The sequence below is a fragment of the Aedes albopictus genome, chromosome 3 (assembly GCF_035046485.1).
Source record: "Aedes albopictus strain Foshan chromosome 3, AalbF5, whole genome shotgun sequence".
Taxonomy (NCBI): domain Eukaryota; kingdom Metazoa; phylum Arthropoda; class Insecta; order Diptera; family Culicidae; genus Aedes; species Aedes albopictus.
The window spans coordinates 425,645,445-425,664,455 of record NC_085138.1 but is presented as its reverse complement, the minus strand read 5'-3'; the positions used below and the strand labels follow the sequence as shown (position 1 = coordinate 425,664,455).

General features: G+C 35.7%; 1 protein-coding gene across 2 annotated transcripts in view; it reads left to right on the top strand.

The window, feature by feature from the left end:
- The first annotated feature begins 6,875 nt into the window (after positions 1–6,875).
- LOC109410675 (fasciclin-3) overlaps positions 6,876–19,011 on the top strand; it is a 45,414-nt gene continuing 33,278 nt past the window's right edge. Inside the window, exon 1 of one of the 2 annotated variants that reach the window (XM_019684213.3) lies at positions 6,876–7,411. In XM_019684213.3, coding sequence (XP_019539758.3) covers positions 7,330–7,411 — 82 coding nt within the window. In that variant the 5' untranslated portion in view covers positions 6,876–7,329. The remainder of the gene's footprint in view (positions 7,412–19,011) is intronic. The other variant, XM_019684212.3, reaches the window with a different exon arrangement.

Here is a 19,011-nt window from a genome sequence, read left to right as displayed (position 1 = left end):
ACCGATTTCTATCTACAGAATTAAATATTGTGGTACGGACTACCAAAGGGATTTATTTACTAGAGAGGTTCATCTCATTGTAAGATTTTGAAAAGTTTTGTGAGACTAAATTCAAATATTCGGGTAAATATTTATTCAGCTGTTTCTATGAGGAAGAAGAGTTAAGTTTGAAGAGTAGAACTGTTTCTTGAACTCCTAAGATGGGGAAGTTTTTCATTAATGCGGTATTAGCAGATATAAATTTACTTTTGCAATGGTCAAGGCCAAGCATGTCCGTACTAAGCGGATGAAATTTATGCTCTTTTGATTTACACCACCAAAATTATCGTATTCATGCAATCTTCCTACACTGAGCGAAAAATTCACTTCAATTCCACTGGAAATCATAAGTAGATTTTTTCCATCTAACTAAACATTTGAAACTTACATGATTGGTTAGTGAAAATATTCCACTGGAAAAATCCAATAGCATTTAAGTGAAATTTTTCACTACAAAATTTAATAAAATTTAAGTAAATTTTCAGTATATTTGGAACAACTTTTGGCCATTTTTGTTTTTGTTTTGTCTATTTCGAGATTATTAAAAAAAAATTGGTTTGTCTCCGTTTTATCGGAGACCCCCAAACGGTTCCCTAGTAAGGATGGAAACATTAAAATCACAGAACATATTGCCATCATCACACTCATGCTTGGTTCGTTAGTGATGGCGGACAATAATTCGCTTCATTTTTCATACATTCGACTTCAGTAAAACCCACTAGAAAATCATATACATTTTACAATACAATACAGTACCAAATTTTCAATAGCTTTTCTTTGGAGTTTCACTAAGTTTTTAAGCGAATTTTACTTAATTCATTTGAACTCACTGAAAACATCATTTTTGAACGGTTACTTGAGTTTTTCCAGTGAAACTAAAATGTATTTTCCTCTCAGTGTATCTTAACTGATAGAAGGATGTTGAAATAATTTAAATGTCTTTTCGAACTGTCAAAAAACCGCACCGCAGTACCACACTGAGCACACGGAGAGAATTTCACTCGGGTGAATTTTAACGCTCCGTGCGGAACTGCGTTGAGGTTTTTTAACAGTTCGAAAAGACAATTAAATTATTTCATCATCCTTCTATCAGTAAAGATAGGAAGATTGCATGAATACGATAATTTTGGTGGTGTAAATCAATAGAGCACTAATTTCATCCGCTCAGTATGGACACGCTTGGCCATGACCATTGCAAAAGTAAATTATATCTGCAAATACCGCATTAATGAAAAACTTCCCCATCTTAGGGGTTCAACAAACAGTTCTACTCTTCAAACTAAACTCTTCTTCCTCATAGAAACAGCTGAATAAATGTTTACTCGAGTTTTTGAATTTAGTCTCACAAAACTTTTCAAAATCTTACAATGAGATGAACCTCTCTAGTAGTAAATTAATCTCTTTGGTAGTTCGTACCACAATATTTAAAACTGTAAATCGGTTGTAATCACTATATTGATGCCGTGATTAATGAAATAGAACGAGAGGAGAGATAATAATTAGAGATTTTCTCTTTATAGATAAGTCACCGAAAGATTTGTAGGAAATCATGGCTTGAAGCCATACGAAAAAGATTACCTAGTTGAATTTTCTCGAAGTATTTTTTGATCTTAATTTTCAAAAAAAACAACCCTAACGGAAAATACAATACAAATACTATTATCGTTTTTTTATTTAATTTACTACAAAAAGGACCACCCTTTTGCAAAATAAGTGAAGCACCCAAAAAAAAAAAGATTCAAAATTTAAAAAAAGAAAATAAAAGATTTTATGAATAATTGGGGATATGCCCGGGAGGGACAGGAGAAGCAGAAAATCGCAATGGTTGTTACGCCCTTTCCACATGTTGGTCTAGGAATATCTTAACAAAGTGTTACATGCCAATAAAGGATCATGGTTTTAAACTATACAAAAATATGACTGGTAAGTTTTCTGGAAATATTTTCTTGTTCTTAATTTCCATCTCAATGAACCACCCTAAATAAAAATAAATGAGCCACCCTAATAAATTATTATATATATTCAACATTGAAAATGACTTACAGGTATAAAGTGATTTTTTAATACTATTATCTTATTTTTTAAATTTTTCTACAAAAAGGACCACCCTAATGCAAAATAAGTGAACCACCCTAACGATATATGATATATAATATGCTAGCAGTTGCCAATGATGATATAAGACATGTTCCAGTACTATTGCTTTGAATATTTCAGCAACTAAATTCAAATCCTCCATTTTAAATTCATTTCACTCCCCCAACTCAAAAATTTTCTAAGTCCAAAAAGTCAATTTTTTTCCAAAAAAATTTTTTTGAGATAACACCAGATCTCAACGTTTCATGCACTTTTAAGGCATTTGGCATCAAAAAAAATTTTTCGATTTCGAAATTTTCATGTATCCCTACCTTGGGATATTTTTCGTGTTTCAAAACAGCCAAACTTTGACCGCTTTGGGCCACCCCTTAGCGAAGTCCGATTGAGCTGAAATTTTGCATGGGGACTTTTTTTGAGGAGACGAAACTTTTGAGAACTACCCGTTTTTGAAATTCGATGGTCAAATTTTTCCCATACATTCCATTGGCACCCTAATGCATACGATACAACAAACAGCGGCTTTTTCGATAGCCTGATGAACAGTGGGCAGGGAAACATTCTCAGACCATATCGGAACCGGTAGTGTTACTGAACCGGTTCCAGATGTCACGCCGGAAGTAGCCAAGTATAAAAGTTAACCAACCCCTTACATGCGACGCATCAAATCGCAAGCTCTTCAGGCAATCTGATAAACGGTTAATAAAAGAGAATAGTTTCAGATCATATTTGGATCAACCGATAGAATTCCGGAACCGGTTCCGGGTGTCCCGCTGGAAGTGGTCAAATGTGGTAGATATCAAAACCCATGCCTGCGGCACATTAAACAGCGGCTTTTTAAATAACGTGATGAACGATTAGTCAGAGAATAGGCTCAGACCACAACGATGATCTTTATAAAGGCTACCGATAGTGTTCCAGGACTGATCTAGGGTGTCCAGCCGGAAGTGGCCAAATGTCAAAAAGAACCAAACCTATGCATGTGACACATCGAACCGCGGTCTTTTTTTAAACCATTAGGAACGATTAGCAAGAAAATAGGCAGACCACATTAGAGGCTACCGATAGTGATGCAAAACCAGCATTGGGTGCTTCCTAGGGTTTTTCGCAGGAACTTCAAAAATGAACAAATCAATGCAAGCGATAAATATGTGTAAGAAAACAAAATCTTGACTGAACTAAGGCCACATACATACAGACGTCTTACTCTACTCACTCTCCATCGTCCTTGTTTTCAACGGTTGAAACAAATATTAATCGTTGTTGCTCGTTTGACGTCTACTACCCGCAGTGAAACGCAACCTGATTAGCATTTGGCGATTATTTTTTCGTAACGATGAATATAATAGCAATATGTTACAAATGATATGTCTGTTTGTCTGTACTAAAGCAATCTCATCAAATCACTGAGGTGTAAAAATATACAGTAGGATAGGTCAACGTTATATGAGAAAATTATCGCATTAACCCCGGAGAAAGTTTTTTCAACCCTCTTTTCCGTCTAAAACTACTGGGAATTTTTTTATGGGATTTAGTATGGGCAATTTCACTTGCTTGCATTTTTTGTCAAATTTTACATGAATTTTGTAACCAATGATAATAAAATATAGCCTAAAGTGTGAAGAAAAAACTATGTCGAAGACCATAAAGCAGGGCTGTCCAACATACGGCCCGCGGAATCGATGAATGAAACTTGGCCCAAGGATTGAAATAATTTAAGATATTTCATATTTAAATAAAATTTAATATTAAAAATAAACTCGAATTAGGTAGAGTGTTTTGGTAAAAAAAATTCAAAGATTAAAAAATTTAAATACATAAATTTAAAAATTTTAAACTTGAAAGGTACAGCCAAATTTTAAGCAGAATTTCAGCAAAATTTACTGAATTTCAGAAAAACGTTGCTGCTGAACAGCAGAGTTAACTGAACGAATCAGGGAAGTTTGCTGAATTTCAGCAAATTGTTTGCTGCAACCTGCAGTTCGGCAAAATTCAGAAAAAAAGTATTCAGGGTGATTTTTGCAAAATTCAAGAATTCTTGCTCACATTTTTATGACCCAAATGATGTCAGTGTTGTGATTTGCCGTGAGAACGGGTTATCGGATTTACAAAATTTCACTGGTGCATTCGTGCTTTCGAAATTTGATGTCGAAATTTAATGTCTGGCCCGTCGACTGGTATGGAGTATCACTTGTGGCCTGCAGCCACGAAAGGTTGGGCATGCCTACCGTAAAGTCATCTGTGATTGTGAAAGACGTTATATCCTAAGGACTGTTCATTAAAGTAAGTGGACACCTGTTTTTCAATAGAAAATGTGTATTTTCGAACAAATTCACAATTTTATTTTTTATAAATGACAATCAACATGCATGTGGCCAAATTCACGTGAGTTTGAACAATTACTTCGCTTTTCGGAAGAACGCTCGGACTTTCCTCTTGACACCTCCCATTAGATTCTGCACAACTTTCTCCGTAACTTTTCGTTGTGCCGCTGGCCAAATTTTTCTGAACCAATCAACAGAGCTTGCTTCTTTTCCATCTTTCTTAAGATGCCGCTTTATTACTGTCCAGTATCTTTCCATAGGACGCTGTTCAGAGAAGTTTTGTGGATGTTGCCATTTTTCGGCAAAATCGACTTTTTCCGTATTGAGCATCTCTAGTGTAGAAGAAGCGTAATAAGCAGATGCCAGATCCACCTAAAACAAAAGAGGATCCGTATGTTTTCGGTAGATAAGTAGAAGTCGTTTTTTGATGCATTCCTTTTTGTTATTTTCACCGTTGATTGTTCCCGTTGTGAAATACGAAGAACTCTTTAAGCCACATGAACAATTGGCTTTTTCCCAAATTTTTCAGTTCTGCTGTACCCTACATCATCTGGCACACCTGTCCCCTGCTTAGCGTTAAAAAATTGCGGTCCCGGAAGTGTATTAGTAAGCCAATTCTCGAAACGACAACTTTTTGGAACACCATTTGTGCAGAATTAATCTGCTAGTCGCAAAGCTAATACGACCTATCGCTCGAAATTTCTTACTTTTTCCGTTTTCTTTGAGTGTGTTGCCGAAGTGAACAATGTTTTTACACACTGAGCAAAAATTCACAATTTTTTGTTTAGTTTTAACTCTAAACTATTGGTAAACAGATGTCCACTTTCTTTAATGAAGAGTCCTTAGCTTGTAATTATCATCTTGATGTTGATCGGTCTTCAGTGATAGTGAAGGTGCTCAAGCAGTAAACTGAAAATTCTGATATTTTTCAGCCCAGTGTATACGTTTAACGTAACGTCGGAACATGTTCATTTAATAAATTTCCCAATTTTTTTTTTAAATTATTGCTTTTCTAAATAAGGTATTCTCAGGATTCAGGAACAGTTCGCATTACGTCGACGGAAAGATCATGCTTCGGAATGATGGCCCTAGCACAGAAACTAGCTAAACAAACAATAGTAGAAGATTCCAAAAACAGGGACCGAATTCTAAACCGCCCGATAGATTGGAGATTGTCCACATCACGACGGTTTCAAACCGAACGGACTCAATAAATACCAAAACTTCCGTATGACATTTTTAAGTTAGTCAAGGCCATCTTGACTAGGAAACCTTGACCGATTGAATCCTTGAAAAGGCCCCATACAGATCGAAACGTCGGAAAAAATCATAAACTAGTGTTTTCGATTCCCCCAAAAGGCTGAAGCCAACATTCTGAAGCAAAATCATCCCAGTCGTATCCTAACCAAGGAAAGATCATGAGTACATGTTCGACGAGAAAGGCACTATCACCAATAGGTGGATTAATCTGTTATTTTTTATATTTTTGGCTAATATTTAGAATTGTTCTGTATATCTCAAAATGGTTTTTGGTGTATTTTAAAGCGTATTCACAGTTTTTAAAAATCATTGAAAAATTGATGTTTTAGTCACCTTTTAGAAGTCATTGTTTATTTTGTATTGAATCACAATAATTAACATATTTTAAAATTTTCCCAAATCATTCTATCCTTGTTTAGTAGTTTAAGGGAATCGAATACACTCTAAAATTATTTTCCTTGAAATTACACGGAAAATAAAATTTTCTGTGAAAAAAATTTAAAATAATAATATTTCAACAATAATCATCAAATCTCAAAATGTTTTCATCCCGAAAAATCCGTTCCCCAAATTGGCTTCCAGGAAAAATATAAAAGTGTGGGGATGTTCAAAAATAAAAATTAGAAAAATCAAAAACGAAAACGGGAATTAAAAAACTCATCTTCCAAAACATGTTTAAATCGATTTTAGATGACGAAAAATGATATTTAGATCAAAATTAAAAGTTTGGGTATTAGAGGGTTAAATAAAGACCAATCAATCAAAACCGGTTCCAAAGGGTTAAACTAAATATCATGAAGTTTTTAAGAGTACATTTGTGCATTTACCACATGATTATGCATAAAATATTTAAGTGTAGAAATAAGTGAAATTTCTCCATTTTGGTACTTTAAATCATTTCCTGAGTCAAGGGTGGTTGAGATATACCTTGTCGTACAATACTGTTAGAAATATAAATATTAAACATTTATTTGAATAATACTAACATTTAAATAAAACTAGGCGCTTCAAGAGTATCTAATTTGCATGCGAAAAAACGCGGGACTTTTGCATCTATCGGAATTTGTCGGAACCGGCACTGGGTTTTCGTTATCCACTAGCCCCATGAAAGTAAGAGAAGCAGATAAAGAGACACCAAGAGCGTAAACGTTCACAACCACTCGCTCACCAGAGTACCTACTGTGCAGTCATTAAAACTCTTCGCTCTAGCCAGTTCACTGAGCATTCAGCCACGGGTTTCGCTCCGTGATGTAACAACATACCGCTATATTCCAACCAAAAATAAGTCAACCTAACGAAAGTGAAAAACAAACCTTCTGTGCGTACGGAACCGGTGTAGTGTGTACTCTGGTAGAACCCACGTCGTCGTCAAAAATTGTGTGTATCGTGTGCCGTGGCAATTTACAACCATCATCGAGAGAGGGCCACATAAATCTGGGCTTTTTTAATCGCGAACGCGTCGTCGTACTTCGAAACCCTGAAATCTCGTCGCAAATCGACTGTGACCGTCTTCTGCATCTCGGAACGTCGTCGTCGTCGAATTCGTGTGTTGTGTGTTGACCTTCGTGTATTCGGGTAGCCAACATCAGGCATCAAAACTAAAACACCACCGATGGGGACCCGGTTGCAGCACCTTCGTTGGTTCAGATCTCCTGGGGCAGTTTCGGTAGCGGCGGTGGTGGTGTTCTGCATAGGTAAGTGCTAATACCGTGCGAAGTGGAGAGATGGCCTTTTTGGGATTAAGTGATTGATGTGAGAGATGGCGGTCGGCGCTAAGTTAGTGTGGTCCAGATGTGCGAGGCATAGCAGTAGTGTGAGGGAAAAAATCGATTTGTGTTGATCCAAAAATAGTTCGCCGATGGAAGATGGAAGAGGAGATAAGCGAGAAAACAGTGCGTGGCTTCGGCGATTATCATTAAACCTGGTGGTAATGTGTTGAGTTCTCGAGTTGAGTGCATTCGTGTGTAAAAAATATGTGGGAATGCGAGAAATTCGCCCCTACGAAGTGAAATGGTGATGGTTATTGTTTTGAAGTCAGATGTTTTCAGTCGTTGCACAATGCTTGACAATTTCGTATACACGTGCTTTTGAATTGACCTTTCTTGCCAAAGCCCTTTTCAAATACCTATGTTTGGTTTAACATTGAATGCATTCCGCTTAGAAACTGTTAACGATTCAAAGAGAGTGATGAAAGTCACTTCTGATACACTAAACATAATTTAATATTATTGCTGACTGCACCCCAAATTGGACTGACACAATAGTGTGCACACACCTTCAAAGTGTGATTACAGCGCAGGGATACGTCGGATCGAATTGAGGTCTTCGGTGCACTTATTCCTTGTAAATGGAGGAATAAGTGCACCGAAGATGTCGAGAAGATCCGAGGCAAATCTGCACTTTTATTATACTTTTAAGGCGTACCAAAAAAAGTGTGATAGTCCAATTTGAGTAGTCTGCAATAACAAATTTCCAAAGGGTTAGAGCAACTTATTCATTGGCCTCTTAGACTTGAAATCAGTTAACCAATTCAAATAGTACATATTAACTTTTTGGGGCTAAAAAATTGTAGGAAACAAAACACCCACTGGCAATTTCTGCTTTGATTTATAGTAAAAGACCAGGAGGCTCCATCAAACGCTTCCCAGTAGCAATGGAAGAAGTAGGAGGCGCTTGATAGTTAGTGAGTTCATTCCAAATGTTATAGTAAATCAGCACGCGATCGCCTAGATTCGGTGTGCTTAAAATCTTCCTAAATGTGTAAAGTTATTGTTTTCTACGCTTCCTTTTCAACCAAACTAGCCGTTCTCGGGCTTAACCTGATTCATTTTAGAGCTAGTTTATTTGCATCTGGAAAAATACCTCCATAGTATACTGAAAAGCCGCGTGAATGCGTGTTGCACCTCGGATGGCGGTATGCCTTTAGTTTCACTACATCGCGAAGACGTGCACTATCTCAAGCTACCATATTTTTATCAACTCAGTCAAGAGAAGATTTGAGGGATCAGTCAAATTTTCATCAAGAATGCTTTCACTCACCTGGTTATAATTCAATTCAATTGTCTATAACTCAGTTTAGAAGCTTGTTACTAAAATATGATGTTCGGCAAACTTGTAGGAAAACCCCAAAAGCGCAATATTTTCAAAAAAAAAAAAGGAAATTCTTCCGGGAGTTATTTTAATATTTTTTTTCGAAAAATCCTCTAGAAATTCCTTTAGAGTTTCATTCAGAAACTTCACATATTTCTTCAGAAAATCTTCCATGAATTCATAAAAATCTTCGAAAGATTCTTTCAAAAAATTCTTGACGGAGTCTTTCATAAATTCCTTCAAAAATCTTTCATGGATTGCCTTTTTTTATTTTATTTTTTTTAATTTTATTTTTATTTTATCGCGTCATACAAAGACTTAATCTAATAGTTTCAACATATGTTTAAGAAATTTCCGAACTGCAAACATTGTTTTGTTCAACCGTCTGAATTCTCTGATTGATTTCTTAAAGCAATATAAACTATTGTTTGCTTCTCCTGTTATGCACCATGCAATGCAGTGCATGGCTAACCACAGTGCTGCATTATGTTGTTTGTTTTTTACATTAATATTCCATTGCACAACGTCTTCTATTTTTTCATATTGAACCATTATCCTTTCTTTTAAGATTTGCTTAGTCCATTGCCTCACTTCTTGACTGTTCCTACACTCTTTTTTCCTATGTATATTGCTATCTGATACTCCACAATGTTCACAGTAATCACCATTCAAATTACCAATGCTGTATGCCAACAATTTTTCTTTGTTGAGTACTATGTCGTTTACTAGCTTATAAACAATTTCCTTATCGGCTGACAAAAAAAAAATTGAGCCCTAAGTTCCTCCAAATTACGTTCCATTCCACGTTAGGAAACCGAGTTTCTACATTCACTGAAATATTCTTTTAATCTATAAAGCTCCAATACAAAAGTCTTACCGTCTTGAATCATACCTCGATTTGATCCCCATTGCACACTTTACCCATTCTTTTGCATTACATGCTTGAATGTCTTCAGAATTTTATTGAAAGTTTCCTTTACAAATGCCTTGAATTCCCTTCATATATCATTACATTTTTTACTTTGAAAACTCTACCTTTCTTTCAGAAATTTCTGTTGTGAATTCTGCAAAAAATCGTCCATAGATTCCTTTACAAATATCACCAAATTTTCCTTTAAAAAATTCCTCGATTCCTCGAGAATTTACAACAAAGATTGGATAAGGAATTTTTTGAGAAGCTCTTCCAGGGGTTCCCTCAGAAATTCCACCAGAGGTTAATCCAAATTGCTTCCGAAAATTTCTAACTTCAAAATCTTAGAAAATCTTCCTTAAATTTCTTCCTAAATTGCTCCGCTGCAGATTTTCAAAAACTCGTAGTTTATGAACCAGATGACCTATTTTGAACTGTTTTTGTTTGAAAGGAATTGAATTCTAGTTTATTGAAAAAAATACGTTGAAGGGGCAAAAATGTGTTTGTCAAAAACCATGCAAATACATTAGTGTCTTTTAACGTTTTTATGGTATCGGGACCAAATGAGTATCATGGTTTCATAAAAAAAAATTTGGTGTCACATGAAGTCAGCTGTTGAGATAATGTTTTTCAGCTTCTGAGATATGATATTTTGAATTTTTGAGATAGTCCTATGCACTCTTTCTTTAATTTTTTTTTCCAGGAGTTTTTCAAAAGGTTTTTTTTAAGAAAATCTTGCATGAAATGCTTCGAAAAATCCTCCAAGTATTTCAAAGAATCATCTAGGGGTTCCTTCAAAACATTTCACGGATTTAGAGATGGGCAATCAGATCCGGAATCGTTGAAAAGATCCGGATCAGTACAGTGAGCGAGTGAACCGTGACTCTTTTTCAGAGAGAGCCGGATCCCGCTGCCTTTGTATGAAAGACCCGAGAAAAGAACCGTTCGCTCCTCTTTGCATCACTCTGGTCTATATGTATTCAGAACTTTACGACACGTGTTTTTTCCTCACGCTAAGCCAAACCACCACAGCCTTACCAACCGCGTTCTGTCCTCTGGTGAAGATTCCAGGCATGCGGTCGGCAAACAACGCACATGATGCTCAGTCGGGAGAGCGCAGACCCGACTGTCCTGTCTGACTTCCTTACTCGGAACGATCCGAACATGCAGCTCCTACTCACACATTTTACTTCTTTCTTTCGGATCATCAGCATCAGCAATGCGTTGTTTGGTGATGAAAAAGGGGTAATGCGGATGCGGGTGGGTATATTAAAACACACCAAGAAAATGAGTGTCGTATTCTGCAGCTGAGAGAATGAGCTGCAAGCAATTCTATTCGCTCGGTGCGGTTCGATCATTCACATACATAACTGAGCCGCGGATCCGTTCAAAAGATCCGGTTCACTAGAGTGATGGATCCGCCTCGGATCCGATCACTTAAGTGAGCCGTTTTGCCCACCTCTAGTTAGAAGGTCTTTAAAAATTCATTAAAAGTAACCTTTAAAAATTCCTTGAATTGCCTTTGAAAATCTTTTCAGTGATTTCTTTAAAAAATCTTCCATTTTTCCAGAAATTGCAGATGGAATTCCTTCAGAAAATCCTCTAGAGTCTGCTTATCGTTCATAGGTTTTTAACAAATATCTCTAGTTTCCTACAAAAAATTATCTAAAGATTTCTCGGAACATTCTTACAAGGATTCATTAAGAAATGTTTCCATTTCCTTGAGAGTTTTTCCAGGGATTCTTTCAGAAGTCCTTCAGAGATTAAACCTGATTTATTCCCAATTAGGTCATTACAAATTTTCATTTAACTTTTTGTTCACCACTCTTTGGCTGGTCGAGGGAGGGGGGATAAAAATAATAAAGCATTTAATCTGAAAAACATCAAAAACTCATCGAATTTTTAAAGAATTTTAGTAAGACCCGATATTTTGATAAATATTTTTCATCTGCCCCCTCAAAATGCAAAATCCAGCCAACATGTTTTGATGGTGTGGGAGGCGAAAAGTCAAAATGAAGTTTGTATCAGCTTAATCTCCAACTTCAAGATCTTAGAGATTCTTCCTTGAATTCGTTCCTTAATAACTCCATGGATCCCTTTAGAAACCCCTCCAGGAATTATCTCATAAAATCTGACTAAAATTCTTCAAAAAACTTATTTCGTGCTTTTTCTTTTCAGTAAATTCTTCCAGAAGTTCTCTGAGTAATTCCTCAAGGGATTCTATCAGATATTCTTTCTAACTTTTCGCAGGTTCATTAATATTTTTTTCGGAAATATTTCCAAAAGAATTGCTCGACACATTTTGAGATCTAGATATATTTTTTCCAGATATTTCAATTTATTCCTTCAATTTATTCAGAAAATCCATCCATCCTTCTGACAATTTTATAAGAAATTCTGCTAGGAATTCCACCATGAATTTCTTAAGAAATTTCTCCTAAAATTAAAAACGGTCAAAACACATTCTTCATCATGTGAATAAAAATATGATGAAATTACAATGTTTAATTTGTTTATAGTGTCTGTCTGAAAGAATGGGTTCTGATCTGACTGTTTTGAACACAATTGCTTCAATATTGACGAAAAATGACGAACAAAATCGTACCTGGGGGGAATTTATGAGGCAATTTCAAAAGAATGTCCTTGAAGAACTTCTAGTGTAAAACAGTAAACCGTAAAAGCCATTTTTTGTTGAAATAATTCGTAGTAGTTTGGTGGTAACCATAGAAATAATTAAGTTTTGTCCATATCTAAACCCGTAAAATATTTTAAGTGGTTTTGAAAAAATTACTGTGTATTAGCTAATGAATAAATGTTCCGGTTTCTGTGCCATTTACTGGGAAAAACCTTGCAGATTTTTTTTTTTCAGATGTGCTGGGTACTTTCTCAAAAAAAAAATCTACGAAATTTTACGAAAATTTGATATGAAATTGTCAACAGATGTAATTTTAACAATTCTGAAAAGCTGTGACTCCGAGATTAAAAAAAAATATGACTGATTCATATTTGGTCTGAAACTATTTTCCCGCTTACCGTTCATCAGGTTATCGAAAATGCAGTGGATTGATGTGTCGCATGAATGAGTATGTAACATTTTCATGTCTGGCCCCTTACTGGGGTATCTATCCAGAACACCTACATGACCATAACTCCGGAACGGCTATACCGATCTGAATCGTTTTCAAAAGGAAACGATGGGACCAGATTCTGCGTCAAATGAACCGTCGGTCATTAAAATCGGTTGAGGTTTACTGTCCAAAATTGATGTGAATTTATTTTGACCACATACATACACACATACATACACACAGACTCAATTCGTCGAGCTGAGTTGATTGCTATATTTGTCTCGGCCCCCCAGGTTTTCTATCGAAAAGTCATTTTAGGAGAAAGGCAAAAATGAGAGAAAATCTTTAGATTTTCAATGTGGATTTTTCCATTTTTTTTTTCTTTTATTTTAATATTGCCAGTGTTCTTGCCCGAAAATTACGCAATGAAATCATTGAACAGTCCATTTCACTGAAACACTCCTTTGAGACTACGGCGAATTCCATCAGCAAGAATTTTCTCAAAAAAACTTCCATAAAGCTCTTCTGGTAAGAATCTTACCAATAATGGCTGAAGGAACTCTGCTGGTAATTCAGCTTTGATCATGTTCTGTGTTTTAATTGATTGGATGCTGAAACAATTCATTCAGCTAATGTGCTAGAGGTGTGCTGAGTTACTAGAGAAGATTTAAAATATTCGAAAACTAAATGACTTCCTTTCTCCGGGTGTTTGTAAATGAATGGAGTAAAAAGTAAGTTGCCTCACTAAAAAATACAACGACATTCCTTGGATACCATTCATGACTCACTTTAAATGATAACACACATTTGAATAGTGTACTAATCTGGAACTGCAGATAGGAAAAAAAAATGTATACTATGCCTTCTTCGATAGTGCTCTGGCAAATTTACGGTTGAAACATTGTAATCTGATATGTGTTAGCAAAAGGTTGAAATTTGAGAAAAATTTGAATGCCTTCGAACATACTTGGCCAGTTCGCCGCACAACAACGGGAAGACTTTAATGGGTACGTAGGATTGTAGATGCTACGCCAACCTTGAAAGTATAGCCAGCTCGTTCCGTTTTGTTTATGTAAACAAATCGTGCCGCACCTATGTGTTTGCTGACCAAATGTTGCAAGCTATTTCCGTTATGGTCCAGAAACAATAAGACAAACTGATTCAAACGGAAGTGCGAAACCGATATAGGTGGCGTAGCAATTGAGTCTCTCTCTAAGAAAATTTCAAGATAACGCAATCTGATAACGTATAGACGGCCGACCACAACCGCATTGTATGGGACGTGTCGATTATTTATTATGGAATAGCATTGTACATCTCTTATCGATACACATATATGCGCATTACAAAAAAAAAACGTGCTTTGAAGAAAAGTAAACAGTGAGAACTAGAACATCAAACATTTGCTCAGCCGCAGCATGTTGGTCGCGACTTGATGGCGTCTTGGAGAAGTGACTACAACCCGACACGATGACATGTGGAAATGCTTTGGCGTAGTAGGAATGCACTTGATATGATGACTGTTCCTCACTCATATCTTGCGCTATTTAATCAGCTTGTGGCACCAAGCACTTGCAGCATCTGTAAGTGCAATTTTTAGAATTAAAAGAGAAAAGATGGCTATGGCATTTCTCATTTTTAGTATGATATTTGAAAACTTGCTCAGTGTTGATACTGAGGTGGTCTGGAATCGATTCTCGTTCGATCCATGAATTTTTCGGTTTAGGAATTTCATTGACTTCCTTTTTTTTATTCTTCAGTCACTTAACCTAATTTACAGCGAGAGACGAACCAGCCAAGGGCTGAAAGTCTCTATAATAAAGACAAATCAATCAATCAATAATTTACAGCTCTATTGTCCACTAGGGCACTGCGTGAGCGGTTCCAATTGGAAGCTGTACATACTTTGTACAACGCCAAATTTTTTTTTTTTTTTTTTTGAAGAGTGACCAGGTGGAGCTGCAGGACAGCTGATAGCAAAGCCTGGACCCTTTCCCAACTTTCCCCCTACTAGGACCAATACTCACGATGGACTAGACGATGTCGTCAACTTGAGCAAAGTGTGTATTAATTAGCATTGGGTCGTAGTAGTTTTTAAAAATACTGTTTATAACCCATCGCACTAGTGTTTTGATCGAATGGAAGCTCCAAAGATGATTTGATAATTGAACAATATTTCAAAAATCGAAAATCTCCGAGGTCACTGGACAACATTCAGAGATAAAAAAAGGGTGTCTATGTCTATGTTAACGCCTTCAGAGTACTATTCTTAAGAAATATACAAAGAGCAAAAAGAAAAAAAATGTGTCGTAGCTAATTTTTAAACATTTGATATTATTCGAAAATTATTCGAAGACAGCTACCAGAGCTAGCGTTTTTAGCCGATATGGGCAACTAGTTTTTCTGACAGCTTCCCCAAACAATATTCAGATAATATCCTCAATTATTTTATAATAGATTCTGAAAATTATTTCAAGCTGATTACCAATAGTGTCAATAACCGATGTTAGTCATTGACAGTACCAGCATCATCCCCAAATAACTCTCATATTAGTGTTAGATAACACTTTTTGAGCTTCCATTCGATATTGTAAAGAAATTTGTCAAACCCTATTTGTCAAAATATAGTCAATAATGTATTAAATTGTGTTCCTAATTTCGCTAGTCGTCTTCTGCATATCTGTGATCATCTCAGTCCAAAGTAATATTATATCGATCGTAATCCTTTACATTGTCAACCGTCCTAAGTCCTAACTAAATGCCTGCTTTTTTTATCAGTGAAATATGTAATACCGTCTAAGATAAGGTACACCGGGGCAAGTTGAAACGGGTGGGGCAAGATGAAACGCAAAGTTTTGAGCAAGATTTCAATATAATTTGGATATTTATTCTTCCCTAAAAGATTGTTTGAATCAAAAACTATGTGTTATGGCAATTAAATTGTTTATCATCATTAGAAAACACCATGTTAACCCGCTGTTTCATCTTGCCCCACCCGTTTCAACTTGCCCCGGTGTACCTTATAAAAACAAAAAAGTTCAGTCAACTGAAAAATGATAATGATTATTTGTCAACTTTTATAAATTCACAAAACTCATAGAAATAAGAAATACAAATATAACTCCTATAATCAACAGTTTTATCTTTACCTAATCAGTCCATAATTTTCTAATTGTAATGAATCTAATCTGTAAGGCTGTAAGTCAACTTATCCTAGCGTCCCCTATCCTGTGTACTTTCGATTTCAAGTAATGAACGATGAGTGTAACGCAGAGGCCTCCCCTACTCACTCTTGCGTTACGTTAAATTTAACAATTATTGTTAAATTGGAAAAAATTCAATGAATACAAAGATTAGGTCTATGCAAGCTGAATTATAACTTGTCTTGAACTTGTGATAAATTCACAACGGATACTCCTTTGGTTCCTATTAGCACTTACGGCCGATTCCATCACTTGCGCTCAACTCGTGAACCAGATATATCTAGCTCAAAGTCCAAGCGGTGGTGAATAAACTGGCACTAAAGTGCTAATGGGTTAAGCCCTCCCATCGCGTCAAGATTGAATATCCAGGGGGAGGGTTGTACAGCGCCAAAAAATATTATATTATAATTGTACTACATCGAACTGGTTGCCGTTGCGCTGCTTTCACTTTCTGCCCTATCATGGCAGAATGATGAGCACGAGGATCTTGATGTGTGGCTGTTGATTATTACTGTTTCCAGTCCGATTGGGGGTTCATTATGTGTTGCCGTTCGCCGATGTCCAAGTATCCGGGTTAATTTGAGCCATGGGCTCAGAAGAGGGTCAGTTGTGTCAGCTACTCTCAGGGGGAAAGAGCAACTGACGAAAGTGCCGGGACTAGGATCGAACCCATGACCATCTGCTTATGAAGCAAACGTGTAGCCACTACGTCACGGGCTCCGGCTATTGACTTCCTTGGCCGTATTGTTTTATTGTTTGCATTGAGTGAATATACGAATGCAAATCAATCTCTCAGTTAATAACTGTGGAAACTTAGAACACAACACTAAGATGTATGCTCTATTTCAGTAGGTTCACTTCACCAGGAAGAAGCACAAAAAGAAGAAAACATCCATGAAACGTTTGGAGTTCTGCCCGTAGTAATCTTTGCTCGATACATACTTTGATATTAATTGCAGTCATAATTGCCAGACGGAACAAGTTTAGACCGAACGATTCCTGTGAAAAAGTTGACCAGACCAACCACTCAACCTTGTCTGTCTTTTTTTTTTTTTCACAATCAGCATTTTGTTGTACAAACAAGCATCGTAAAGTTACCGGTTTTTGAGATTTTTTTTTATTCTTCACTAACCGATGCGGGTAATAATATTTGATTGATGTCGGATAAGAGAGCAATGCCACTTATGTAGCGATTCTCTTTTGGGTACTATTCTCATGAAATTCTACATTCTTTAAACATTGGAAACATTGCTCCGTTATTTATTTAAAAATCAACAAATTGGAATGAATCCAGTTTCACCTTAAACTGATGGAATTCCCGATTTCTAATATTTTTAAAAATGTATTTTTTTTTATCAATCAAAGTTTCTACAATAAAACAAGTAAAGATTCCAGAATATTTTTCGAAAAAAAAATCGACCGGGTGAGATTCCTGATCCTGGTGCACATTTGGAACTATGTATTTCACACAAGGCGTAGAGGCGTAAGTTTCATTTAACTCCATGAACAACGAGTAAATATTGAGCAAAATTTCAAAAAAAGACCTGACACTTCATGTTAAAAGCAGTCTGTTGAAAAAAATGAAAAAAAAACAGATTCGCAGAAGAACTCTTAGATACAGTTTCATCAATGTCTATGGATGTGAAATTAGAGAAAATACTAAATAAAGAAGAATATTTATCGGAGGCTGATGAGCCTTTCCATTCACTTTTAGGAATTCCAGGCTTGACAATTCATAAGGCTTTTTTTTGGCGGGATTTCAAGAACTTTTTCATTAGAATATCACATTTTCTTAAAATTATTTATGATTGAATCCTTGAGTGAAGACGAATGTATAACGAAACTTCACCTCGAATTTTCAAGAACACAATTCCAAATAATCAAATAAAGATTTGCGCTAAAAAGCTAATCAATCAATTACCCGCTGGTAATAACAGTTTTTGTTAGAGATTGTTGTACATCCAACACAAATTCTAAAAAAAAAAACTGTGGTTGAAATTGATTGTAATTGTAATTGAATGGTAATTGCGAAAATATTACACAGTTTTAGACAAAATTGTAGATATCTTAAAAAACTTCAATTAATTAATAAAAAAATGAATAATCTAGAAAAACATCACAGCGAAACTTCTACAGTGTTTTGTAAATGCTATGAAGGAATGACTGATTAAAAACCTGTTATAATTTCTAGTACAGGTCGGACTCGATTATCAGGAGTCAGGTCCTGAACCTTCCCAAAATTATATCTAAGTAACAAACTGAATGTCGTACGAAGCTGAAATTTTGACTGATTACTAATCAAAGTTGGTTTGATAAAATGTTAAAATGTCAGCTTCATATAGCCTTTTGTTCGCTAGATATATATTACGGAAGCTTCAGAATTTGACTCCGGATAATCAAGTCCGACCTGTAACGGAGTTTTTTTTTTTGGAATTCTCAATTGAGCAATTTGTGCGAATCGCTTTCATTGTCACCGATAATATAATGCGTAAAATTTATAAGGAAAACTTTGTCACCCCAGCAACGGCACCACAACTCGGATTAAAGGACGCTGTGAATTTCCTTTTTTTTTAATTTGAAACAAACTTAAAAACGTAAGCAAAATAAACATGTTATTTCTTTTCAACCAGTTTTGACAACTAATCAGCGATTGAAAGAACTTTACGATGGCAGCTTTTGACACACTTAACAGTGTCTTTGTCTTATATTTTGGAGAACATGGCTTGCGCATTGTTTGAATTTTTAAAGAATGGCATGACGCAGTTAGCATATATATTTATTTAATATATAAGTTTCCCAAGGAATGTTATATAAAATATTTGGAAAATTTCTTGGATAACTTGAGGAAAATTGCTTAGACGACAATTTAACATAATTTTGTGAAAATTGCCTAAATTCCTAAGAAAGTCTAGTAAAATTTAAATTTTGTTTGCCAGTTTCGCATATGGCGGAATCCTGTTACAATTTGACAAAATACCAGCAAAATTCTTCGTAACATGTTTAAAATGAAAAAAAAAAATGCG